This window comes from Paecilomyces variotii, assembly GCF_004022145.1.
Source record: "Paecilomyces variotii strain CBS 101075 chromosome Unknown C8Q69scaffold_5, whole genome shotgun sequence".
Taxonomy (NCBI): domain Eukaryota; kingdom Fungi; phylum Ascomycota; class Eurotiomycetes; order Eurotiales; family Thermoascaceae; genus Paecilomyces; species Paecilomyces variotii.
Genome location: NW_021167144.1, coordinates 458757 through 478500, shown reverse-complemented (window position 1 = coordinate 478500; position 19744 = coordinate 458757). Strand labels below are relative to the sequence as shown.

The 19744-nt window shown below is 50.6% G+C and overlaps 8 protein-coding genes across 8 annotated transcripts; 4 read left to right on the top strand and 4 right to left on the bottom strand.

Annotated features, from left to right (window-relative positions):
• Window positions 1-79: 79 nt before the first annotated feature.
• C8Q69DRAFT_527654 (hypothetical protein) lies at window positions 80-2032 on the bottom strand. Its single transcript, XM_028633651.1, has 2 exons — window positions 1200-2032; window positions 80-698 (listed from the first exon to the last, which is right to left on the bottom strand). Exons 1-2 carry the CDS (start codon window positions 1695-1697, stop codon window positions 333-335), a joined length of 864 nt encoding a protein of 287 aa, XP_028485147.1. The 5' UTR covers window positions 1698-2032; the 3' UTR covers window positions 80-332.
• Window positions 1771-3435, top strand: C8Q69DRAFT_444405 (pyridoxal phosphate-dependent transferase; the record flags this gene model as incomplete). Its single annotated transcript, XM_028628994.1, has 4 exons — window positions 1771-1960; window positions 2056-2399; window positions 2452-2935; window positions 2990-3435. 4 exons carry the CDS (start codon window positions 1771-1773, stop codon window positions 3433-3435), a joined length of 1464 nt encoding a protein of 487 aa, XP_028485146.1.
• Window positions 3436-3572: 137 nt separating this feature from the next.
• On the top strand, window positions 3573-5749 carry C8Q69DRAFT_256455 (putative MFS transporter). The gene is made up of 2 exons (XM_028626632.1): window positions 3573-4303; window positions 4367-5749. Exons 1-2 carry the CDS (start codon window positions 4001-4003, stop codon window positions 5645-5647), a joined length of 1584 nt encoding a protein of 527 aa, XP_028485145.1. The 5' UTR covers window positions 3573-4000; the 3' UTR covers window positions 5648-5749.
• A 10-nt stretch (window positions 5750-5759) lies between these two features.
• C8Q69DRAFT_466182 (putative ER membrane DUF1077 domain protein) lies at window positions 5760-6903 on the bottom strand. The gene is made up of 3 exons (XM_028630547.1): window positions 6556-6903; window positions 6134-6477; window positions 5760-6006 (listed from the first exon to the last, which is right to left on the bottom strand). The coding sequence occupies exons 1-3, from the start codon at window positions 6694-6696 to the stop codon at window positions 5931-5933; spliced, it is 561 nt and encodes a 186-aa protein (XP_028485144.1). The 5' UTR covers window positions 6697-6903; the 3' UTR covers window positions 5760-5930.
• On the top strand, window positions 6904-10448 carry C8Q69DRAFT_466178 (putative AP-2 adaptor complex subunit beta). The gene is made up of 6 exons (XM_028630546.1): window positions 6904-7379; window positions 7735-7919; window positions 7976-8051; window positions 8110-8474; window positions 8542-8970; window positions 9023-10448. Exons 1-6 carry the CDS (start codon window positions 7341-7343, stop codon window positions 10050-10052), a joined length of 2124 nt encoding a protein of 707 aa, XP_028485143.1. The 5' UTR covers window positions 6904-7340; the 3' UTR covers window positions 10053-10448.
• On the bottom strand, window positions 10449-13120 carry C8Q69DRAFT_466175 (C-type lectin protein). Its single transcript, XM_028630545.1, has 6 exons — window positions 12435-13120; window positions 12031-12302; window positions 11323-11941; window positions 10982-11199; window positions 10804-10885; window positions 10449-10746 (listed from the first exon to the last, which is right to left on the bottom strand). The coding sequence occupies exons 1-6, from the start codon at window positions 12650-12652 to the stop codon at window positions 10659-10661; spliced, it is 1497 nt and encodes a 498-aa protein (XP_028485142.1). The 5' UTR covers window positions 12653-13120; the 3' UTR covers window positions 10449-10658.
• Window positions 13121-13695: 575 nt separating this feature from the next.
• On the bottom strand, window positions 13696-17912 carry C8Q69DRAFT_256350 (SH3 domain protein). The gene is made up of 4 exons (XM_028626629.1): window positions 17738-17912; window positions 15853-17648; window positions 15730-15792; window positions 13696-15674 (listed from the first exon to the last, which is right to left on the bottom strand). Exons 2-4 carry the CDS (start codon window positions 17492-17494, stop codon window positions 13888-13890), a joined length of 3492 nt encoding a protein of 1163 aa, XP_028485141.1. The 5' UTR covers window positions 17495-17648; window positions 17738-17912; the 3' UTR covers window positions 13696-13887.
• Window position 17913: 1 nt separating this feature from the next.
• Window positions 17914-19639, top strand: C8Q69DRAFT_256372 (Rtr1/RPAP2 family-domain-containing protein). The gene has a single exon (XM_028626630.1). The coding sequence runs from the start codon at window positions 18278-18280 to the stop codon at window positions 19334-19336; it is 1059 nt and encodes a 352-aa protein (XP_028485140.1). The 5' UTR covers window positions 17914-18277; the 3' UTR covers window positions 19337-19639.
• Window positions 19640-19744: the final 105 nt, after the last annotated feature.

Below are 19744 nucleotides of genomic sequence, written 5' to 3'. Positions count from 1 at the left end.
TGAGCGGTAATTTGATGAGGGAGATTATAGTACTATTGGACGCCAGATTGTCGCATACTCAACTAAATTGAAAAAGGTAATCGTATAAACTGGAGTCTGAGATGCTCATTCTATCCTGCTGATATGGTATACATACAATACATGAATGAATTAATACAAATTGGGGATTTCACGCTCATCATCAGGGGTTAAGTATGTATGTCTATATAAGTTGAGTTCCTGGCCTGAAATGACAGTTGCCCTTGTAAAGAACCTCGATTAAGTACCTTGATATCACACCCTCCTTGTTATAAAGGGCGGGAGTTGCAATGATGCTGCTAAGAAGAAGAAGTTCACTCCACGTCGAAACTTGTCCCGCAGCCGCAGTTACTCGTCGCTCGCGGGTTATCCACGATCTTGAACTGACTTCCGATCAGCTCCATCGTGTAATCGACCGTGCTGCCAGACAGGAGTTCCAGCGAGGCAGTGTCCATGACTACTTGGGCTTGACCCTTGTTTTCCTCCCCTTCGCTGGGGGTCTCTGCTTCGAAGACGGTATCTTCCTCCTTGTCGATTTTTGAGGCAGGCTCGAGAGACATCATGTACTGGAAGCCATGGCAGCCGCCGCTGGTGACGGTGATACGGAGGTGGTGGTAAGGGTTCTCTTGGAGGGTAGTGGAGATAGAGGATGATGACGGATCCGTGATTTCTCGGAGACGCTGTTGAGATTATGTTAATTGAGTCCTCCGTGCAAAACGAGATGGAAGATGAAAAAGAAGTATAAAAAAATAAAAAAGACAAAAAACATACAACAGCCGGGATTCGCTGGTGGTCACCCACCCAACTACTAACCGGCCGGCGTGTGGCTTAAGTACGGCTGAGCGGACGGGAAGCCCTGTTTTCCACACCCTATGGTCGTATGTGCTTGGGAAATATTGACATGGGATTTTATTCCGCATTGCACTGTTCAAACCAGGTACCGAACAATGTTCAGTCCCGCCGCAGGAAGCCGCCTCCAAGGTCCCGGGAAGCTGGATAACCAAGCCACAACGCATCAAACCGCAGACAGAACAATGTTTGGGCTATAGAGAAAAGACAATTCACATACTTCTGCAGCACGGGGAGATATTTTCATCCATAGATCATTGCCGTCATCGTCTTTCCTCGGATTCAGGATCACTTTCGCGGCGTCACTGGGGGTTGTCGTCGAGTATGCGAACCGCTGTCGTCGCAGAGATAACGTCGAAGGAAGGGCTGGTCTGCGCAGTCTTCGATGCGTTCGGGAAGGAAGAAGGAATTCTGGAATAGAATAGGTGGGACTTTGTACGCTGTTCCGGGACGTAGAATAATTCGCAGCTGCTCCGGGGACAGAGGATACGCGACGGCAATGGCGTACGAAGATCATAGCAGGCGAATTCTGCCGGCGTGCTAACCGGCAGGCGGTAGAGGATAGCATATTTGTTGGTGACATGATGAGCGATCAAAGATTGCCGCTCTCTCAAATCAGTCCGAAGATGTTGTAAAGTCGGATTTCCAAGCGGCGCTGGATGGTTATGCGGCGGATGACAGGACAGAGCTTTAGTAAGAGCTTCGGCAATGACGTTATTGGGTAATCCGGGGGTCGGCGAGAAGCGGCAGAATCCGTCGTGGTCCCCGCCATCGATGACCGCGGGGCAGTAGAGAAAAGTAGTGGGGTTTTTGATCTGCTGAAGGGACATCTTGGTGGTTTATATTCTGATCTGGTAGTATATCTGCCAGAACAAGCTGTCAAGAGTGCAGGATCGCGCCAAGATGGGTTCCAAACTGCATGTGCGCGATATCAAGAGCGGCCCGCCGCTTCATTACAAAGACGACGTGCGGGCTTATAGCAAAGAATACGCCCAGTCTTTGGATAAGCAGGACCCTCTTCGGGACTTCCGAGACGAATTCATCATTCCATCCAAGAAGGATCTCAAGAGGAAGACATTGGCAGTGACTGAAGGTACTGTACATGGCTCTGCACTAGCGAAAAACATACACTAGATGCAGATCGTCTCGTTCGGTTCACTAAGACAGGAGTACTAACTACTCTTTCAGAGGAAAGCTTATCTGATCCACGGTGTATATACCTGTGCGGCAACTCCCTTGGTCTGCAGCCCAAAAATACTCGAAAGTATATCGACCGGTACCTTCGAACATGGGCCATCAAGGGCGTGACCGGCCACTTCGTCCCTCATGAAGACCAGCTGCTTCCTCCGTTCGTCGATGTTGATAGTGCAGGATCTCAATTTATGGCGCCAGTTGTGGGTGCGTCGCCCAGTGAAGTTGCAGTCATGGGAACTTTGACTGCAAACATCCATTTCCTGTTGGCAAGCTTCTATCGCCCGACGAAGGAGAAGTACAAGATTATCATGGAGGGCAAAGCATTCCCAAGTGATCATGTATGATCCATATACACAATTGGGCCAGATACGATGCTAATTCGTCTAGTAGTATGCGGTCGAGTCTCAGATCAGACATCACAATTTGGAGCCGAAGGAGGCAATGGTCCTCATTGAACCCAAGGACCCGGATACTCCCATTATCACGACTGAACAAATAATGCAAATCATCGATGAACACGCATCCAGCGCAGCGCTTGTCCTCCTCCCATCCATCCAGTTCTACACGGGACAATACTTTGAAATGAAGAAAATTACGGCGCACGCTCATTCGCGGGGTCTCCTGATCGGCTGGGACTGCGCGCATTCTGTTGGTAACGTCGATATGAAACTTCACGACTGGGACGTGGACTTCGCGGCGTGGTGCAACTACAAATACGTGAATGGCGGACCTGGAGTTATCGCAGGATTGTTCGTCCACGAGAAGCATGGGCGGGTTGAGCTCGAAAAGGCGAACGATGACGAAGGATCTTTCCGGCCCCGTTTGGCTGGCTGGTGGGGAGGAGACAAGCAGACCAGGTTTCTGATGGAGAACAGTATGTCGATATCTTCTTCTCTTACGGCATCCACAATTGCTAATTATACCGCAGAGTTTGTCCCTCAACCGGGAGCGGCAGGATACCAGGTTTCTAATCCATCCGTTCTGGATCTGAACGCAGTGGTGGCTGGACTGGAAATCTTCAACCGAACCTCCATGGCTGAGCTCCGCAAGAAGTCCCTCCATCTGACGGGCTACCTCGAACATCTATTGTTGAAATATCCTCTGGATGCCTCGCCTGAGGATAAGCCGTTCACAATAATCACCCCTTCGAACCCAGAAGAACGCGGCGCACAGCTCAGTCTGCGTCTGCAAGAGGGATTGCTGGACCGGGTCCTCGAGATCCTTGAAGAACACGGAGTGGTTGTCGATGAAAGAAAGCCGGACGTGATCCGCGTGGCACCAGCACCATTGTACAATACTTACTCTGAGGTTTGGGAGTTCTGTGAGATCTTCCTGCAGGCTTGTCGCGAAGCGGTGAAAGCGAAGAAGTCATAGCATTTCGAAGTATGATATATACTTAGCGGTTATGCCCCAAGGTCTAGGTATTGGACCTGGAGAATCTCCCGGGAACTACTTACTTATTTAGTCCCGTTTTAAAGCAAATAATCCATGATTGATGTATCTGGATGTTATCATGACATTGATTAGGACTGAATCCTTATCTGTATGCAATCATTGTATAGCGGTGACTGGACACCCCAGACTCTTTGGCTAGACCATTCTGATCATAGTTAACTTATTATGTACTCCGTCTTCGGAGTCGCTCTTGGCGGCGGTTTGAAGCATTTTTTTCAATAATCCGAATGGCCAAGCTTCACGGCTAACGGCACTCGGCACCGACTTCTCCAGTCCGTGCATCCAATTATCGTTCACTTTTTTTTTTTCTCTGGACCAAGAACTACCGGTCTAATGCCGCTTTCTATCGGTGCATGATCAACGCTGCCATGATGGCGAGGCCCGATATAAGTGTAGAGGCGCCTCTCTTCGCCGTGGCTTCTAGTAGTGTTTTCGAAATTGGTCCGTTGGGCAGTGGCACTGCGCCCTCAACGTTTCCGAGTTCATGGCCACTCCCCAGGATATCGAAAAGGATGCCATCGGGCTCGCGATAACTCAACAGGAACCGAAGCAAGAGCATGATGGCACGCAGAACAATGCAGAGCTTCAGCCTACGGTCTCCAGGCGTTCAGCCGTGGAGTACTCGATCTTCTCAAAGAGCCAGATACGTTATATCGTCTTCATAGCATCATGGGCAGGATTCTTTTCGCCATTATCCTCACAGATTTATTTTCCAGCCTTGAATACATTGGCCAATGATCTCCATGTCTCGAATTCGCTGATCAATTTGACCCTAACGAGTTATATGGTATGGCCTGGTATCTACGCGTTGGTATCACAAGAATTTCATGGTTGACCATGTGGTATCCAGATCTTCCAAGGACTTTCTCCCATGTTTATCGGTGATTTTGCAGATAAGGCGGGTCGTCGACCGGCCTACATTGTGTGTTTCGTAATATATATTGGGGCCAATATCGGATTGGCCCTGCAGAATAATTATGCAGCACTATTTGTGCTTCGATGCATGCAGAGCGCCGGAAGCAGTACAACAATCGCCTTGTCGTCTGGCGTAGTCGCGGATGTTGCGACAGCATCCCAGCGAGGTTCCTATATGGGCTTCGTTACGGCTGGTTCTCTAATGGGTCCGTCTCTGGGACCAGTTATTGGAGGTCTGCTGGCGCAGTACCTGGGTTGGCGAGCCATCTTCTGGTTCCTTGTCATCCTATCTGCCTCGTTCCTGGTACTTTTCCTGATTTTCTTCCCAGAGACGGCTCGCAAGGTGGTTGGAAATGGGTCAATTCCTCCTCAGAAGTGGAACATGTCCCTCATAAATTACCTGCATGCCCGCAAGGCCGCTAAGGAAGGGAAGGAGATAGAGGAACCTTCAGACAGATCTCCAAGGAAAATTGGCTTTCCCAATCCACTGAAGACCCTGGCGATTGTCTTTCAAAAAGATACCAGCGTCTTGCTTCTGTCCAACGCTATTCTCTTTGCGGGATTTTACGATGTTGGCGCTGCTATCCCGTCGATATTCCACGAGAGCTATCATCTCAACGATCTGCAGATCGGTCTCTGCTATCTGCCATTCGGAATCGGGTCCACCATCGCATCTATCATCAACGGGAAGTTCCTGGACTACAACTACCGACGTTTAGCCCGACAGCACGGCTTCCCTATCGTTAAAAACCGCCACACCGATTTGGCGAACTTCCCTATTGAAAAGGCCCGGTTGCAGATTGCATTCCCTCTCCTGACAATCGGCAGTCTGGCCGTTATTGCTTTCGGCTGGTGTCTGCAGTACAACGTGCACATTGCTGCGCCTACTATTATCCTTTTTTTCCTGGGTCTTGCTTTGACGGGCTCTTTCAATACTGTCAGCACTCTTCTCGTTGATATGTACCCCAACAGTGCAGCTACGGCAACTGCGTCAAATAACTTTGTCCGCTGCCTGCTTGGAGCTGGTGCCACGGCACTGGTTGTTCCTATGATAGACGGCATGGGAAGAGGCTGGTGTTTCACCCTCGTGGCGTTTGTCATGCTAGGCACCATCCCACTTCTGCTGGTGGTCATCCGATTCGGGCCTGGCTGGCGAGAAGAGCGGAGATTGAAGCAAGAGGCCGCACAAGCGGAGATGGCCGCCGCCCGGAAATAGATTCACCGACGGCAAGCGTAGGAGGTTCTCTCCATCATTGATATTTGCAATGCATATAAGAAACGAATAGATGAGTAATGTCTAGAATACAAACCTTTTTCATCTAATCTTACCCTCACTCACTCCAGTGTCTTAGATGTTGCGTAGACAAGCAAATATAAAACTACAATGGTCATGATTACAATGTATGACGAACGATCATCAAGCTTTTGAAGTTTCAGATTGATATAGATTACACACCCTGTAGATAGAGTTCATCATCTCATTGAGGTATCCGGCCTCATCAACTAAAGGCAAAGTATGCCCGTTCGAGCGGCTCGCGCTCGCCTTCCCATGCCAACCAATCTGATCTCGTAGTCCTGTCACCAACACGTAGAGTTAGCATATCTGCACACGAAAAATAAAAAGACCATGTTCCCTCCCAACGATCAGAGGGGCTAAAGAAAGAAAGAAAGAGAAAGCTGGAAATATATAGGGAAAACATACGGCAACAACCCCATCGCATTGACCTTCCAAATACCCAGCGCCAATAAAACCAACTGCATAAGCACATAAACCACCTTGACACCCACTAATCGCGCCTTGGTATTTTCGTTCTCGAACTTGACGAATGCGCTATTCGTCGACAGCAGACCCTGGATAGGACCCTTGAACAACATGAAGACCATCATGATGCTGAAGATCTGCAAACTGTTGCCGGACATGTACATCATGATGGCGTTCATGGGGATTTGTTTCGAGGGGGCCAGTGCGATTTCCCATGCTTTTTTGAGCTTGAGGGTGTCGGTCTCGACGGGGCGGGCGGGCGTTTGTTGCTGCGCGGTACGCCGCTGGATTGGGCGAAGAGGAGATGTTAGTTAGTGAGAGAACTAGTTGATTTGGATATATTCTGGAGGTGTTTTACGTACCTGTTTGTCGGTGGGCTTGCTGGAGAAGCCTGGGGGATTGGGGATGTTGGCTGTTTTGACTGATGGTGCTGGAGCTGGGGAGTTCATGGCCACTGCCCATCGGGGCAGGGGAGCAGGGGGTAAAGAGCCTGCGGAAGCCATCGTAATGAGGCAAGATGGCCTATCTGGAGTAGACTATCTGTTGTTTGAGAGCGTTGATATCAGGATATCAAGATGGTCGTCCTGTTGCTCTACGCAGTGTGGAGTTGGGCGGGAGATCCACCACGGAAAGTTGCTTGCGCTTCGGCGTCTTCCCTTCTCCGGCCCTTCCAGGCCGCTCCGAACGTTGTCAGATTGGACTCTGTGAGGACTTCTGGTCTCTATCTACAACTTCTACTGTTCCACTAGTTACTCTTCTTGAGGGAGAGACGGTCCTGTTCGGCATCTTCCGTCACTTCGACTCCTCCAAGCACGACCCCCTAGTTGATCGACGCGCAACCGAAAGTCGAGGCATGGATGCCGCGCTGTCTCCCGTACAGCCAACCAGCTAAGTAGCTTCAGAAGCCATTTCGTCCGCTGGTGTGCGACAACACCCGTCTCATGTGAACGAATTCCTCCGCAAAAAGAAGATCCCAAGACCGATCCGGCCTTTTTCGCGTGGGAAAGAAATAATCAGATTCGTTGGTGGTCATTCGCGCGGCACAACCCCCTCTCTCCGTCATCGACGGTTGCTCGAAACATTGGGAAGTTCGGACGCTTAGTTCTCTGAGGACGGTAGCGGTGCGCTGTCACCTGGAAAGCCAAAGATGAGTTCGGGCGGGGGAGATGCGAAGCTCTTCGCAAGGGTAGGTCTTTTTAGACTTCGTTACCCCCCGCTTCCTGTTATCTTGATGCTTGCCCGATTGTTATCCCCGCCACCACCCCTTTTGCGGTTTGGACGCTATACGGCCGGTCTAGAATTGGATACTTCACTAGACAGCTACTCTGCGTCATACGTGAATGCATTTGCTATCAAGTTGCTGCAGCGGCCCTCAGCATATAGCTGTGCTGGTGCTCTAGTTGCCTTTTTTACTACTGGTCCCTGATATCCTCCACTGGTTATCCTTTTCTACCCCATTGCTCTTTTATTTGGGCCTCATGTTTGTTGGAATCGTTCCATATACTCCTTACAATTTCTCACCATGTGCTCGTACTCGACAGGGCAAAGTCGCAGAGTTGCGACAGGAGCTCAACAGCGGCGGCAAGAAGGATCGGAACCACTCCGCGAAGAAGATCGCCCTCAAGAAGATTGTCGCCAACATGACCATGAGCAACAATGACATGATCGGGCTGTTCCCAGATGTCATTGCCTGCATGACGATTCCCAGTTTGGAGATCAAGAAGATGTATGGGATGATGATACTTGAGGAGTCGGGGGCATATGCTGATCGTGCTGTGACAGGTGCTTTCTGTTTCTGGTCAATTACGCGAGAATAAAACCAGCAGATGCTTTGAAAGCGCTGCCAACGCTGGTGGATGTACGTGCGGGATCTGAAATATTTTCCTGATTGGGTATGCTGATGAGAGATCTTTTAGGATATGGACGATACCAACCCGCTGGTGCGCGCATTGGCTCTGCGAACTATTTCCTACGTTCATGTGAAGGAGTTTGTGGAGGCAACGGTTCAGCCATTGAAACGTCTCATGACCGACTCAGATCCCTACGTGAGGAAAACCGCGGCTTTCTGTGTCGCCAAGCTCTATGATCATGACAAGAAGCTTGTCGAGAACTCGGATCTCATTGATCGACTCAATCGGATGTTGAAAGATGATAACCCTACCGTTGTTTCCAGTGTTCTTGCCGCGTTGACGGATATCTGGGAGCGTAGTGAGTCGATCTCGCTCACCATTGACTACGTCAGTGCATCGAAAGTAGTGTCGATCCTGCCTGACTGCTCCGAGTATGGTTCCCTTATTTCAAGACTGTCGGACTGCATGTCCATTATGATCTTTGCTAATGTTTTCCAGATGGGGCCAGACGTACATCCTGGAAGCTTTAATGGCTTATGTACCGAAAGAATCCTCAGAGGCGCTATTATTGGCAGAGCGTATAGCGCCTCGACTTTCTCATTCCAATTCAGCAGTGGTTTTGACATCGATTCGTGTCATCCTTTATCTGATGAACTACATTGCGGATGAACGACAAATCACCGCTCTCGCACGAAAGCTCTCTCCGCCTCTGGTCACGTTGTTATCGAAACCCCCAGAAGTACAGTACTTAGCGCTCCGAAACGCGATTCTAATTCTGCAGAAAAGACCTGAGGTCTTGCGGAACGATATCCGCGTCTTCTTCTGTAAATATAATGACCCCATCTATGTCAAGGTGACTAAGCTGGAGTTGATCTTCATGCTTACCACCAAGGATAATATCTCCATTGTCTTGGCAGAGCTTCGCGAGTAAGTGGCCGTTTATCTCCAGCGTTCGATGCATCATCTAACATTAACACAGATACGCTACGGAAATTGATGTTCACTTCGTGCGCAAGGCTGTGCGCGCAATCGGAAAGTTGGCCATCAAGATCGAGTCTGCGGCTCGCGAGTGTATTGATACGCTCCTAGAGCTGGTCAATGCCAAGATCCCTTATATCGTGCAGGAAGCAACCGTCGTCATCCGGAATATCTTCCGAAAGTACCCTAACCAGTACGAAGGCATCATCGGCACTGTCATCTCGAATATTGATGAATTGGACGAACCGGAAGCCAAGGCCGCCGTCATCTGGATTATCGGTCAGTATGCTGATCGAATTGAAAACTCGGATAGCTTGCTGCAGGACTACCTGGCAACTTTCCATGATGAGACCATCGACGTACAGCTGGCATTACTCACAGCTACTGTGAAGATGTTTATTCAGCGCCCGACGAAGGGGCAGAAACTGGTGCCCCAGGTGTTGAAATGGTGCACAGAGGACACGGATGACCCAGATTTGAGGGATAGAGGGTACATGTACTGGCGCCTTCTGTCTACCGATCCTGCTTCTGCGAAGCAAATTGTCATGGGTGAAAAGCCACCCATCACCGCTGAGAGCGAGAAGCTCGACCCTCGCACACTCGAGGAGCTGTGTCTCAGCGTTGGTACTCTCGCCACTGTCTACTTGAAACCTGTCCAGCAGGTCTTCCGCTCGGCCAGAGCAAAAAAGCTGCAACCCAGCCCAGCCCTCCAGAAACCAAAGCTGGACACCACCAGCAATGGGATTATGAATCTCATGAGCCCCGTCCCAGATGCAATGGCTATTTCTCCTACCTCTGGCACGCCGTCCAACAAAGGCGATCTGGCCGCCGCAGTCAACGCTGCAGACGTATACTTCAACAACGTTGGCAGCCAGCAGATGGCAGCAATGCATCTAGGTGAACGCGACGACTTTGGAGCTGGCGGAGGAGGAGCCCCGCAGACATCGTACGTCGTCAACCAGAACCAGCAGCAGATCTATCAACCGCAGGCGGCTGGCGGAGCAGCAACTGGGGAGTTGCTGTTGCTGTAATTTTGTACTCCCTGTCGAGACCATTTCCTTTCCTTCCCTTCTATGGATCCGCATGTAGTAACTAGCGAGTGAACATTCGATCCAAAAAGTCGAGAGTCTGGAGACTCTTCAATGGGGGAGAAGGGGCGTTGATAAAAGTTGGCTGCCTCACGCAAAGAAATTAGAGATTGACCTGCTTCTGCTATATCCGATTTTCTGCCTGAGACCTGGTCCTTTTCTTCATGTCCAGTCTCAAATATATTCCCTTCTTCACGGTTATGGCTATACCCATTGGGCTGTCGGCCGTTTTACTTAGATAGGTTGGCTTTGCATTTATGTATTCTATTCCCGTCTTGTTTATTTCTATCTATCTATACTTATTGTTATCTAGAAAGGGCATTCATTTTGCTTTTTTGGCATCAAGACCATTCCATTCCTCTTGTAGAGTGTAAATTTCAACGAGTTCCACTGCTTCAATAAGAGAGCTATACGAATTTATAGATCGCCACAAGCAAGTATCAAGTATGCGGACAAACTCGTATCGTAAGTTCTATACAGATGCAGGTACAGATCTCATCCATCTAACATTACCCAAATCCCGAGAACACCCTCTCAAGACACATAATCCTAGTTGCATTCACGTTTGGGAGGAATATCCCGGACCAGTCGAAGACCTACCCAGGGATATGGGTAGCTTTTCTGCCACCAATTGAGGCTGTGACTGCATTAATTCACATACACGGAGTTTCAAGACAGAACCGAGAGAGCTTACAAAGTCCTCTTCCCAGAAATCCGCGGATGCAAGGCCCACGTTCCCCCCACGACGAGAATATGTTTTCCATCCATGAAATCGGCTAAGTATATACATACAAAATCAGTCATTCATTATTATCCAACAACCCACTCGAATAAATAAATCAATTAAAGAAAAAAAAAAAAAAAACACCCACCACTATACCCAGGATATATATCCATCGGTTTGAAACCCGGCTGAGGCGCAAATAGAGAACTCGTCCACTCATAAGCGCCGCCCATATCACTTTGGCCGCAGAGTCGATTGCCGTTCTGCGTTACGGGAGTAGGGTGGAAGTTGCGAAAGCCGACGTTGCAGCCTGTTAGGTCGATGTAGATGTCTTCTCGGGATATGCCGGGTGTTAGGTTTTGTTTTCTTGTGTGGTGGTTGTGAGTTAGTAGTAGTAGTAGTAGTAGTAGTAGTAGTAGCGTGGGGATTCTCATGATTCAGACAGGAGCGGATGAGGATAGGTTAAGAAGGAGGGGTGCTTATACTAACGCATCACTGTTGTTCGCGGCAATCTTTCTTTCCTCTTCGACTTGTCGATGAATACTGCGTGCTTCGTGGAGGGTGGGAATCCGAGCCCCTGCCCAGTCTGCGTATGCTTCTGCATCATTATATGAGATATAAACAGGCCAGTCAAGCGCAAGATTAAGAGGAACAGGACCGAAGACAGTCTTGATAGTGAGACCATCAATGAAGTTCTTCTGAACGTCGATATCTTCTCCATACGAGTAGTCACTGGCAATAGTCTTGCCAGAGAGAGAAGATTCACGCGTCCATGAGATCGGTATACGATCCATCTGAGAAGTTTCAACCAGATACGTTGCATATTCTCCAATAGAGACAGGTCGGCCCTGTGCTTCGAAACCATGAACAGAGACCTCGTACGGATCACGCTCATTGTCCCATGCAAAGTAGCCATTGCCCTCGCTATCGTCTTCTGGGTCTTCGATACCGATTGAAAAGGTCCGCGGGACGATACGAAACCATTGATTCTCAACTCGTTCGCGCGCGGCTTTCTCAGCCATAGAGACGAAATCCGGTCTGGGTAATGGGGGTGGGAGAATTTTTGGACTTAGAATCGTCATCCACAGGAAGGTTTCGAGATGGAGTCCTGTTGTGTATGGTTAGTTTGGTCTATTTCCTTTTTTGCATTTCTTCCTCTTGAGGTTCCATTCCCCTTTGATGATATATACCACATACCTTCATGCTCAAATCCAATCCAAAGAGCCCGACCTACACTTCTGGCCGACCAGGCCTTTCCAGAATCATAAAGCGCCTTGATCCGCTTGCAGACTTTCCCTCGATACTCCACAATCTCATGCAACTCCGGCCAAGTATCCGGGGTCTCACTATGATCATGACATTGAGTAGGATCATCCACATCCGGATCTATCCCCCTTTCAAAAATGCGCTGATAATACTCAGGTTCAGTTGCGGACTCGTTCGTTGCTCGTGCCAGATGAATATCTTCACTAATATTGTAAATATTTATAGCATACGTATGAGCAAATACTGTTTTGGAGACGAAAAAAAAAAAAAAAAAAAATCTAGGTCCGAGAATAAAAGAAAAACCCAAACAATGACGAAAGAGAATCAAAACTTACAAAGTTGGTATATGACCTAAGTAGAAAATAAGAGGATTCCGCAACGGGATTGGTTTTTCATGTAACGCTTCTTTCGGGATCATTTTTAACGTTACAAGCTCCCATGCTGTCCATAGCTTGTGCCATTCTTCTAGACTTGGGACCGGGTTTGGGGCGTAATCTTTCGGTTTTAGTGGGAATGCGTATGGATTTGGGGAGGTGGAAGAGTTTGGTTTCATATTGTCTGTTTTTAACGAGGGCAAGGCGCCTTTTTGAGTTAGAAAGGCGTGGTAAGAGGCTCGAAATCAGATGCTCAATGCTGTCGTGATTGAGACAAGGGATGACATGACGATGAGACTAGAAATCGACGACTGTGCTTATATTTGTTTATCTGTCTGTGTGGGAATTTTTTAAAGACCGAATTCGGAGGGGTAAACAAGGCGAGGAGATGACCTGCAGTTCCATTAGGTCCCGCCGCATTCAGTAACAGATAGGACAATTGGTGACCTCATTTTTGGGAGAAAAAAAAAAGGCTGAAATAGATCAAGCTGAACGGTGGGCCGTATTTAGAGTAATAGTGTTCTGATTGGGCTAAAAACATGTTTATGAACAGGTGGAGAAAGATATGCAGATCTAGCTGCTAACAAGTTGATCTTGCAGAAATCTAGCAAGTGAGATCTGCAGTTTATAAAGTATTTGAATAATTGGTTGGAGATTTTCGGAGAATGGTAAGGAGAGCCGAGGTGCCGTTGACGGGTAGCAGAAGGGTATAACTAATAATGTGCCATTAAGAACTAGATGCAGCTTTTACTATTGGGAACACGTGCACTCTATTAACGCTATCGTAGGCTACTGAAGCTGCCACTTTGTGTATAGTGATTTGCTATTAGATATGCTTGGGTTGAAATAAGTAGAAGATTCGAAAAGAAGAAATGGATATGGAAAGATAGCAACGATTCCAAAGCTGGATGCATTTGCATAGTTGGTGAATACGTGAAGACAAAGGGAGCATAGAGTTCGCAAACCTTGCGCAATCCCAACTGAATTATGACGAGAAATGGCTGAGGCGGGAGTGATGTAGGATTGTCCATGGTTTCTATTAGATGATAGAGAATCGAAAGGGGTCAAGGAAATAAGTCATAACATACAAGGCATGGATTCTCGAGCGGGGACAAACAGATAACTCAAGGTTAGGTACGTAGATACATTGTCTGATTGGATTGGATTCGATTCCCAATCTGATTTCGACCCCATCGGAGACCGAAGGACGAGAATAAACAAAGTGAAAAGGGGCAAACAAAAGGGACATCTACATCGTGATGATTTCGGTGACTTATTTGCGTGGGCTATACGGTGACAACTGGGGGAGAAAGGAGGATTCCGCCGTCGACATTGTCTTCGAACCGTATGAGAGACCCAAAATTACCTGGATTAATAGGAGGTTCCGGAGTATCTTCCGTATCTCCAGAATAAATTACTCCTTCCCACTGTCCCAGCCGACCCAACTGCGCGGCATGACTCTCCACACCTTGCACTCTCCACTTTTCAGATCACCGAGTTTGAAGCTCTCCATCTTGATCTTCTTGCTCTCCCGACCCTGCTCCCATGCACGAATCTTCTTCTTTGTCCCGTCCCAGTCCACAACGACACCGACGTGGTCTGGTTTCCCGACCTCGGTATTATACTTCTGATGCATAGTCCCGCGGTGGCCCTGGAAACGTGCATTGCGGAAACTGACAATATCACCGGCACGAATCTCGTCATTCTGCTGTACAGATGCATTGGCCAGGTTGGAGTACACAAGAGCACCATAGGCCCGTATTCCCACAGGAAGCAGCGCGTCCTTAAGTGGGGAGATAAGGTGCTGAACCAATGCGTGAGGTGTCCCGTCGGCGACAGTAGTATTCTGAACTGCGTTGACAGCATCCGAGATACGGGTGCCAAACTGCAGGTGAGCTTGCTCTAACTGATCTTGGCGCGGTCTGTTGGGAGGGGGCTCATGGCGCTGTTCAAACGAAGCATCAGAAGGACTTCTGGCGTCGTACTGGACAGTAATAACTGTCTGAGAATAGTCCATGAAAAGAACGTAGACATCCTTTGAGATAATAGTTTTACCGCCTCGCTTGGTGAAGCTCGATTCCTCAATCTCGTAGAGAAGATCTTTCCTGTTCTGAAACACAGGAGGAAGAGTGTTTGGTGCTGTCCACCAGAGACTTGCCTGGCCAAGATCCACATCCATCGCTATATATCCTTGGTCCAGAGATGGGCGCGAAATATCCATGGACCTCCGGCTGTTTCCTCCCTGGTTTCTTAGAAGATCAACAGACTGGCGAGATCCCCGCGATGAAGGAGGGGGTCCAGATGAACCTTGGGTAGGAGGCGGAGGAGCAACAGACGACCGCCTGTCATGTGGTGGAGGCGGCGGTGGCTGACTCTGAGTCTGCACTGGGGAGGTATCATAGAGCTCATCGTATGTCTCCGCTGTTCGTGGCTGAGAGAGAGGCGTAGGAGGAGCGCCGTGACGAGAAGAAGGAGCATTGTAACGGTAGGGGTCATACTCGTCGTCTTCAAACGATTGCTCCCTGGGAGCAGGGGGCGGTGGCGGCGGCGCCCTCGGCATATCCACAGATCCCCTGCTCTTCGGAGGTTGACTTGGAGGAGGCGGCGGTACTGCCCTTGGAACACTTGGTGGAGGAGGTGGAGGTCGGGACTCTGGAGCTACAGGTGATTGAAGGGAGGGCTCGTCAGTAATAGTACCATCATCTATGCTCGAATCACGTCCATGAGCAGTGAGCGCGTCCTTGAATTTTGCACCGGAGGCGATATCAGTATCGTAATCTCCGTCATATTCCGTCACCTCTCCTTCGCTGCCTTCTCCAGCTTGATGGGCGGCAGAGGGCACACTGGTCGCCTTGCTGTCAGTTGTGGATCTACGGCTCATCGAAGGCACGGGGGGAGGTGCTCTAGTTTGAGTAGGAGACTGAGGCGGATTGGTAGGAATCGGTGGGGGAGGTCGACTGAGCCTCTTTTCGGAAACGGCGGTTGGGGATTTCGGTGAGGTAGCGATGTATACGGATGAACGATTTGGTGATCGGGGAGATGTTTCCTGGTCTGGAACAGGAGGTGCAGACCTTGCAGGAGTCTGGCCAACAGCTACAGCGTTCAGAGACAAATTCCTGGCATGGACAGACAATTCGTCGTCTGACTCTTCGCCTTTACTTGAGACAGGAGACCTTGGCGGCGGCGGTGGAATGGGTCGGGCTGCATATTTTGTTACTCAGGAGTATAACTTTATAACTGGGGGCATTGTACTAACCTTCTGGCACAGGTGGCGCCGATGTAGGCTGCTCTGAAGGGATTGGAGGAGGCACTGGACGTTCTTCACTCATAGTTAGAATTACATGTGGTGTATTGAAGAAAATAAGCGGGCGTCTCTTACCTTGAGGCGGAGGCGGAGCTGGTCTGTCGATCGAGGCACGAGAAGTCTCCGCAGGAGCGACATCCTCGATATCAGATACTTCGTCTGCAGGATGTTGCTCAGTAATAGAAACCACTTGAGTATCTTCTTCCTTCTCTACTTGAGGCACGGGTTCAGGTGCCTTCCGGGCATTCATTCCAGGCAGAGCCATGATAGGAACAGGAGGTGCATAGGCCGCCGGATCCGCTCTCTGAGAATCAGCAGACTGCTTTCTTTCAGGAGCTGGCGGCTTTGGTTTTCGAGCTCCAGCAGGAGGCATCCCAGGCAGACCACCGGGAGGGCCGAACATGCCCATCATGCCCATACCGCCGCTCATCTTAGCCATGCGCTCCCTAAGCTCCATTCTGCGCTTGACCTCAGGGTCAATGTCGTCCTCTTCGTCCTCCTCCTCTTCCTCCTCTCCCTCTCCTTCTTCCTCCTCTTCGTGGCCCTCTTCTTTGCTTTCTTTGGGTTCCCGCGAAGGGCGATCTTCCGCATCCTCCTTACTCGTAGATGTTTCATCTGCATCTTCGGTGTCAGCCGCGGCGGAGTAATCGGCGTCATTAGTATCGCTCATAAGTTCCCGCGATGGCTGTTGGGCTTTAGCAACTTCAGTAGCAGGATCCCTTGCAGTTTCATCCGTGTCGGTCCGTTCCATTTCCACACTCTCCGCCGAGGCCCGTTCTTGCGACGGTGCCCGCTTCTTTGGGGGTGGCTTCTTGGGTTTCTCTTTCTTGGATGCTGCATCGGCACGGCGAGCCGCCTGCTCCAATTGCTGCTGCTGCAACAAAGCAATCCGCTCCTTCAAGCTAGTGGGCTTGGGTTGCTCCTCGGTGGCACCTTCAGAAGTATCGTGTGAGACAGGTCGACTCTCTGACACCGGAGGCTCACGATTGACAACTTCGGTATCCTCTTCCCGCCGGTAGATCTTGGGAGGAGGTTCTCTAGGTTGGGGAACGTATGCATCTTTGCTTGGAGGCGGGGCAACGAACGGCTTCTTGATGAAAGTCTGCGAGCTCAGCCCACCAGGTTTGAACGGCGCAATGGGGGGCGCTGCTGGCTTGTTGAATGCTGCAATGCGATCCCTGAAGGACGAGCCAGTGGGCTTGGCTGGGGGCGGAGGCTTGGAGGCGGAGTTCTGCGGTGGTTCTGCTGAGGGCTGCGCCGGAGCGGGAACAGGGGCCTGTTTCGGAGGCGAGGCGGGAATTTGAGGAGCGGGAGCTGCAGCTGCTGGAGGAGGAGAAACTACTCTCTGAGGAGCAAGCTCTTTCTCTGGGACAGGTTCCGGTTCAGCTTCTGGCTCGGGTTCTGGCTCAGGTGCTGCCATGCTCTCCGCGGCCGGGAAGTCTACCGGCTCAAGGGCAGCAACAACCTCTGATTCCTTTTTGGCCCTGACAGGGCGCGTTGGCCTGGGAGGAGCTGGAGGGTCATATTTCTCCACGAAGTTCTTTGGAAAGAGACCTTCCTTTCTGGAGCCTGAACTGTCCGTATACTCTCCGAAATACCAATCGTCGTCCTCCTGCTCTTTCACTGTTATGATCTGGCCGATGGAGAACGTCAGGTCATCCGCATGGTCTGAAGCGTATTCGAAGACCGCTTTGACCGTGAACGGCGGACTGGACATCTGGCAAGCCGGGCCGTGACAATCGCGGGGAAAGGAGATCTCGAGGGGGTTGCGATGGATCGCAGGTGGGATGGGGACACAAGAAATCGAGCTTGATCTAATGGGGCGCTCGCCAATGCGGGATGGATAGTTGAGAAGATCTCTGCAATGCAGCCTGGCCGGATACGTCAGTGGTGGGCATCCACTGTAAGGCAGAGAGCATTCCCCAGCTGACAGCTGTACTCCAGAGGGGTAAGTACATACCGGTAGAAATAATGGAGACGGCCACACTCAGCAGTTACACAGTGCGCAGGATAAGCCTCCCGGGAGGAACATTAAACGGGGGTGGGATGGGTATCGGGACAAGAAGCAGAGTATCCAACTACTACTCGGGGGGGGAAGTTGGGAGGTTTAGTTGCAGTCGAGAGGAAGTCGACGGGCGTCGTCACGTTTGGCGGCCGAACGTCAAGTCAGAAGCCGCTGCCGCTGATCCACCCGGCTGTGCTTCAGACTTCAACGGGAACCCCTCCGCCACCCTCCGGTCGTCGTGTATACGGATTATCTATTGATTATTTATCGACGTTTCTACTGAGTATCTTGCATGGCACGACGGACTAAACACTGCTCTGTCACTCTTGAAACCGACCATCGTGCGCGCCCCCAACAACACTGACCACCTTCTGTCCCTGGGTGCGCGCCATATTTAGCGGGGTCCTTTCATTTTCCCCCAGACTGCTAGGCAGCGCTTGATCCCTTCATCTCTTCTCTGGCAGGCTGCTCCGTGCACCTTGTTTCAACCTCGCCATGGCCGACAAGCCTATCCTCAAGACTTCCATCCCTTCTGCTCACGCGGCCTCGACTGCGCAGGCTCGTCCCTCACAGCCCAGGCCAGCAGGGCCTATGAGACAGCAGCAGCAGCAGCAGCAGCCCCCACGACGACAGCAACCTCCGTCGCAGCAGAGCAAGCCAGCTCCAGACCCGCGCCATCTGGCGATTGCTATGCACCATGCGCACCGAATCCAAGCTCAAAAAGACGCAGAATCCCTAATTCTGGATCGCATCCTCGAGCTCGTCTCCTTCCCAACCGCTCCAAATGCAGACCCCGCAGCGCCCTCTGCCAGCGACGCGAAGGCCCTCAAATCGGCCCTTCGGCCATTCCAACCAGCTGACTACGATAACTTGATTCTGGAGCGCAACATCGAGGGTCTGTGTGGGTATGCACTCTGTCCGCGAGAACACCGCAAGGAGGACCCCAAAACGAAATTTCGAATCGTATGGGGCGCCAAGGGCAGCGGAGCAGGTGGCCGTGGGCGCGAGATGAAGGTGGTCCCCAAGGAAAAGCTGGAGATGTGGTGTTCGGATGAATGTGCGGAGCGTGCCATGTACGTTCGTGTGCAGCTGACGGAAGAGCCGGTCTGGGAGAGGAGAGCGGATGATGGGCGAGGAAAAGAGATCTTGCTACTGGAAGAGGCCAGGGCTATGAAGGGTGGAAATCACAAGGGCAAAAATGTCCCGACAGTCCGAGATGTTGTGGACGGTTTGCGCCATCTGGATATGGGGGGAGGGAGTAGTCGGGATGCAGAGATGCTGGAGGATATGAGCCGGTTGGCCGTCAGCGACGACAGGGACGGCTCGAGGGAGCTTGCTGTCGAGCGAGGCGACTCCAATCCCGCATTCCGCGCGGGCAGAGTCGATGTTCATATCGTAGAGAAAGACCAAGCCACTGCCGCTGCCGCTCCCGTGCCTCGACCTGAGGACTATGCAGGAGGATCAATCGAAGGTTATACCCCGAGGGACGCGAGACCTGATGCTGGAAACGCTCAGGATGAGGATGATGACAATGATATGCTCGACATGATTTGAACGGCACGTTGTCTTGGACCGGAAAAGTTTTTGATACATAGAGGCGTTCATGGATGATACCCCGGGTCAGGGTCTACGAAATTGTGAAATATATAACTACCGGTCATTGATGCAGCATTGCAGCTCCGTTAAAGGAGAGAAAAAGCGCACAATGGCACATCAATGACCCCTACGTGCGCCAGTCTCTGTTCGTAGTCTCCCATTTCTGAGAATAAGCAACCGAACATCGACTTGGACACAATCACCAGTAGCAACACTGGGAGTAGAAGGGGAAAAATTGGCGATCAAGCTTCATCTCCATGTGGAGAATCCGCGACACCTTGAGTTTGGGGAATCGTGTCTTGCATTCCAGGTCCATGGACCATCTCCATCCTAGCTACAGTAAAGTTGGACAAGCCCGCCAACAAG